Here is a 6,042-nt window from a genome sequence, read left to right as displayed (position 1 = left end):
ATATATATATATATATGTATATTTGAAGTATTTTTATGAAGTAAGGATTATTTCTATAAAGTAATAACAAGGATTATTCTGCGGAATGGAACTTGCGGACAAACTGGTGACCAAATTAAAGAGAGTCGTTGCGGTTTACGTGAACTAGAGAAATTGGCATAGGTTTCTCAATGAGATTACGTCAACAAAGCTAAACTGATGGTACGCAATGATTTCGCTGAACCACCCGAAACACGTTGGTACGTAAGGAATTCGCAGCGAGCTATGGGGGTTCTTGAATATCAAAGGGACACTCTGTCTTTGAATTTCGAGCATCGGGATGCCACGAAATCCTTCTGCAAACGGTGAGGATTGAGTCGCGCAGCTTGCGCCGGCGCTGATTTTAGTCAATATAACAACACAGTAATTACGTCACGTCTAATTTGCGAGATACATGACGTGGCACAACCTGGTATGCATTCCGTTGCTTAGGTTGTGACACGTAATGTATTGTGTGCGGCGACGTTGCAGGCAAACTAAACCAAACTTAATACTTCAATCATAATGAAGAAACGTTTGTGTTACGCGCAGTATATGTCATCTACGAATGATTAAGTTACGTATTTTCAAAAGCTTTGAATATAGAGAAACTAATGTTAGCAATAAGATATTCTTATACTTCAATAAATGCGATCATGTAATCCTATCATCTTTTCCATTATAACAAATGAGACAGTAATACGTTTAAAAATATGCAATTTTTGAAGTCATATAATACAAATTCAATATTCTCATTTCTTTTGAGCGATTTAATACGATTCCAGTTTTCGTGACATCTATCTAAAACTATCTGACGTTTCGTTTCGATTAGCAAAGGTAATAAAATATGTTAGATATTACAACACATTATATGTAACGCTGCATATCGCATAGGATGTCACCTGGCCGCGCAGCGACTTTTCCAAGAGAAATCGAATAGGAGTTGCCGTGACGATGGAATGAAATAAAGAGCGTGAACTGTCAGCATGGTGTCAGGATCGTAATGGTCCGCAGCGATGATAGTGACACCGTCCATTCGATACCGAAGCGTGAAATTAACCCGGGCGCATTTCCCCCAGGTACCAGGAACGTAAGCTTGTTCTACGCGCGACATGCAATTCCATTTTTTGCGAGAGAGATGTACTGCGTTCACGTTTCCGCTAGTTGTAAAATTTTAACTCACTGCCGTGTATTTGAACGTATGTACCTCTTTCAGTCCGGACGTAGCAATGCTCTAACGCGAAATAAATAAAACGCCAAATGAAAGCCGCGAGGCATGTTTATTAATCGATAGCGATCGAAACGACTGTCACTATAAATTATATTTTTTCAAAATTATGTATTGTATAGAATTTACGTAAATATTGTAGGGTAACTCCAGTAAATACGCCGCGCTGGGATTTACGTCGCAGAAGTTTCAGAGAAAATAGAAGAAGTGGGGGTAATTTTCCCGCAACTACTCTCTGTTACATGCCTTTATGTTATATTGGTATTGTGTTACGATTTTAGCTTCTTATTATTAATATTAATGATTATGAGTTGAATCGATTTGTCACTGTGTTAAGTCATAAATTATAATCTCATAAAATGGATGTGTAAAAGACTTAGTGGTTATTTCATGATACATGAGTGTAGAGGAATAGTAAAACATGTTGTATAATAAAATATAAATACTTTGCTCTTGTATTCTTTGTTTAATGTGTTATCTTATATATCTTACCTGTTTGGGATATACGGCATTTTTAAAGCGAGATTTATGCCCAAAGCATACAAAATGCGCAGATTGAATTCAATGTACTAAATGCAATAAACGCATTGCGTGAAATATGTACCTCATGTCATAACACTGTAATACATGTGGAAAGATTATAATTATTATTTATTACTTTATATACATATTTATCATTCTTATTCCTTAATAAAACTTTATAAACGTATTTTATAAATTATTATGTATCATTTTACGTTTTATTTGTATGCATTATTTGTAAATTTTTTATGAGCCGTACATATCCTCCTTCCCCCTATGAGTAGCCATATATCCACTCCTATGGGATATACAGCAAAAATGCAAGGGTTTAAAAAAGTTTATTTTTTAATACGAAATATAAATATGCAGATTTCTAATTGTTTTCAGTAGACAGTACAAAGTTTTTACTGATATAGTTCGTACACTTTAAACATAGTAAATAATACTTAATAAATTAAGTTTTTGATAAGTGCGACGTATATATCGGAGTTACCTTATAAGATCTAAGACATACACACATATAGAATATATCGTTTTCTTATTTCAAAAGTAACATAATTTAAATTCGAATTATTATCATGAATAAGTTAAATAAATGTTATCCTATAAATTATCAAAAGTGAACTAACTCAACTTCACAAAAAATTGTCAAAATTGTTAAAAAAGGAGTAAAAGGAAAATGTTAAAAATGACGTTTGATTTATATTAAAGAATAGGAGAGAGGAAATTGCGAACACGAGTAAATGCGAACGATATTATTGCAGTTTATTAGAATAGTGATAACTTTTCATTTCTCTCCAGTGTCTGATGCTTAATAATCGTATTATAATACGTAACTATGGAATGCACATGTTGTTTAAGATTATCATTAAATATTTTCGATTTTGATGTAGGAAAAAATAGAAGAATTACGAATATCTAAAAGATAAACTAAATAAAATTATAGAATTATTTCAATTATAGAAATCTTCATTAAAAATTTATATTGTAATAATTAACATTTATGTATTATTAATATAAACTATAATTTTAAGCAAATAGCAAAACCGTGCCACACATGTGGTGGCAAGGATTTTATTTTTTATTGAATATTAATTATTAGTTATTAGGTTAAAACCAAATAACTATATTTTTAAAATAAACATTTTTATTAGTTTTTTTTAAATAATCATTGCATTTAATTTTTATTTTAAGTGTTTGCAGTTTTCCTTTATATTTTTTTTATTATTATATTATTGTATTTGATTAGTCAATAATTTTTTATCAAGTTAAAAAAATAGTTTTTCTCATTTTTTGGGAAACTTAATTTCTTTAGTCGTGTCACTCTTGAAATTAAGAAGCCATTTTAGTTTTGGTCACTGGCCAACAAAATTAACGCAACATATACTCTGCAAAATAGACAAAAATAGGCAAATTTCAAGATAAAATAACTTCGTCAAAAATCATATCGAGATGTTTAAAAAAGCATTTTACAGCTTGAAACCTCTTTTCAAATCGCTACTTCAAAAAATGATCTCATGGAGATTCTGTAAAGTTACACAAACATAAATGAAGATATATCAGATCTCAAAATTTTTTACGAAATTTGCGAAGTTCCGAAGTGGACTAAAAATTGTACACAAATGCGATTTACATCATTCGAAAGAGCAAATCTTTACTTTTAATTTGCTTTTTTACAAAGCTCCGTACGATTTTTTTTCATCAAGTTATTCAATGTTAAAGCAAAAATGATCCTTTTACTTCAACGTTGGAATAATTCGATGAAAAAAATCGTATGGAGCTTCGTAAAAAAGCAAATTAAAGATTCGCTCTTTCGAATGATGTAAATCGCATTTGTGTATAATTTTTAGTCCACTCCATGGAACTTCGCAAATTTCGTAAAAAATTTTTAGATCTAATATATCTTCATTTATGTTTGTGTAACTTCATAAAATCTCCATGAGATCATTTTTTTTAAAGTAGCGATCTGAAAAATAGAGGTTTCAAGCTGCAAAATGCTTTTTTAAACATCTCGATATAACGATTTTTGACGAAGTTATTTTATCTTGAAATTTGTCTATTTTTTGCAGAATGAAACAGGTGTTGCGTTAATTTTGTTGGCCAGTGTATTTTTTCCGGTCAAATAAGAATTACTTATGTCTCATTAGAAAAAATAGAAATAAAATTGTTCTCTTACATACAAAATAATACAACTAAAAATATCTAATTTTATAATTAATTATTATCATCTACATCATATTTTATTTGTTGTAACTATAAAGTATATAATAGCAGTAATATGTTCTCTGTATGCCGTCGCACGTACTTACAACTGTGGTCCGATTATCTGACGCGCTATGCAGATGCATATATGGAAATGCACATCTGTGATTAACGCAAATACAAACTGTGCCGCGTTGGTGACTCACTGCAATATTCTGCGTTATCATTCGAAAGCCGCAAACGATTACCTTATCTTCTATTAAAGCGAGACAAGCTGTATATTATCTCTAAGCTTAAAAAAATGATTTCTCTTTTCATTATAACAGCACAAAGTTATTATTATATGCGTGTACCTACTAGTCTTTCTCATTTTTCTTTACGTTTCTTGTACAGCTATGAAATTTAATAATTTTTCCTGCATTAACAATAAAGATTATTATTATTATTAATTATTATTAATTATTCATAAACTATAAATTTGTAATCTTGATAATCAAAAAGCAGTTATGAAAATTATTAAATTTTTTTGTATCTCTTTTTGTATCTCTCTTTTTATTTTCTAACTATTAATTTTGTTCGTGAAAAAAATGCATGAATAATAACGATATTTTGAGAGAAAAAGCTAAACGCTTCTCATGTGCTTGTTAAAAAGGTCGTTACGAAATGCACAGAGCAGAAGATAGATTTATGTGGATAATATATTCCATGCTTCTTGCATAATACCTTCTTCTCTGCCTCTCGTGGGCTCTCGGTTTATCCATTTTTTACGCACACACGGCACCGTCATGACCGCCCTTTGAGTCCTTTGAGCCACGCCAGAAGAGAGATCGTGCGTCGAGTTCCGTAAATTGTTCATCCTGCCTCGGCCACAGAAAAGTTGCAACGGGCCGCTTCGCTTTCGCATCCTTCCGGGAGCTTTGACGTATTATGCATTATCGTGCGTTTGCGGAATGTTTCCTACTTGACCACGTAACATCGACGATGGCAGTCGTCGCATGGTTCGAAAGGCTCGTAGCGCGGAATTCCCGGAGAGCAAATTTTACGAAAAGCATGGGTTTGTGTTGCGTTTTCCCTTCATTTCGTATTAAGTATATAGCGTCGGCCGTACACGCGTCGTGCACTGTACATCATTAATGCCGCGATGTCCGCGGTACATGTATGTGTATTATCCAATAATTGTCGCAATGACGAAAGTTTCGCGTGGAAACAGAACGTGCGGCGTGCATTCGCAAGTGATATCAGGGCTCGCATAAGTTCAGCAAACATCATTACGCCCGCGACTCTGTAATGAATGTGAGGCCGCGGGGTTTGTTAATTAAGAAGATACGTCAGCCCGCCCGTGTTGTTTAATGCAATCTGTTCCCCGGAAAACCCTCGACAAACAGTTGGTCGTCCTCTCTCCGCAACTCGGGTACGCGAGACGTGCACTTTAGCCGCCTCCGCAAGAATGTGATCTGCGCGCGAAACTGAAAGGAATTTATTATCTGTCCAATTAAGACGGATAATTATGCAGCCGTGTCCGCCACTCTGGCTTTGCGCTAGCTTGTTAGTTGTATAATTCATGCGAGAACGTCATGTATTTCGTTTTGAAACCATCATGGATCAGACTTTTATTCATTTCTCATTCGAATCGCGTACTCTTAAAAATACGACACCGTAATTACATTTTTATTTAAAACTTTATTCCCCCGTTATTTGTATCTCGATGAAAGTTCCATCTTTAAACACATATTATCCTTGTATGTATTATCTTGTATATCTTGTATAAAAACATTTTTACACATCATTATCAATCATACACGGCAAAGAGTAAGGACGGATTTCTTCTAAAGTATCTAAAAATTTAGCTACATACAGATTTGAATATAATTTTGTCGAAATTTCATCAAAATAATGTTATTTTGATTTTATTTTTTAATTTTATTTTGTATAATAGGATTTAAAACTGATTGTTAAAATATCAAATTTTTGTTCATTATGCTTGTATTTTCTACATAAATAATTTTTAATGATCCAACAAAATTTTTAGATTTGTATTCAGCTAAATTTTTAAATACAATAGTTTAGCAAAC

At 32.5% G+C, this 6,042-nt stretch overlaps 1 protein-coding gene across 1 annotated transcript in view; it reads left to right on the top strand.

Moving 5' to 3' along the window:
* Positions 1-6,042, top strand: part of LOC108691534 (beta-1,4-glucuronyltransferase 1-like) — a 23,288-nt gene that overhangs the window by 12,638 nt on the left and 4,608 nt on the right. The window contains 2 exon segments of the mRNA XM_018199313.1: positions 1,389-1,433; positions 1,436-1,459. Coding sequence (XP_018054802.1) covers positions 1,389-1,433; positions 1,436-1,459 — 69 coding nt within the window.

This window comes from Atta colombica, unplaced genomic scaffold (assembly GCF_001594045.1).
Source record: "Atta colombica isolate Treedump-2 unplaced genomic scaffold, Acol1.0 scaffold47, whole genome shotgun sequence".
Classification (NCBI taxonomy): Eukaryota; Metazoa; Arthropoda; class Insecta; order Hymenoptera; family Formicidae; genus Atta; species Atta colombica.
Note: the sequence above shows the minus strand (reverse complement) of the source record. Positions and strands in the feature narration are given on the sequence as shown.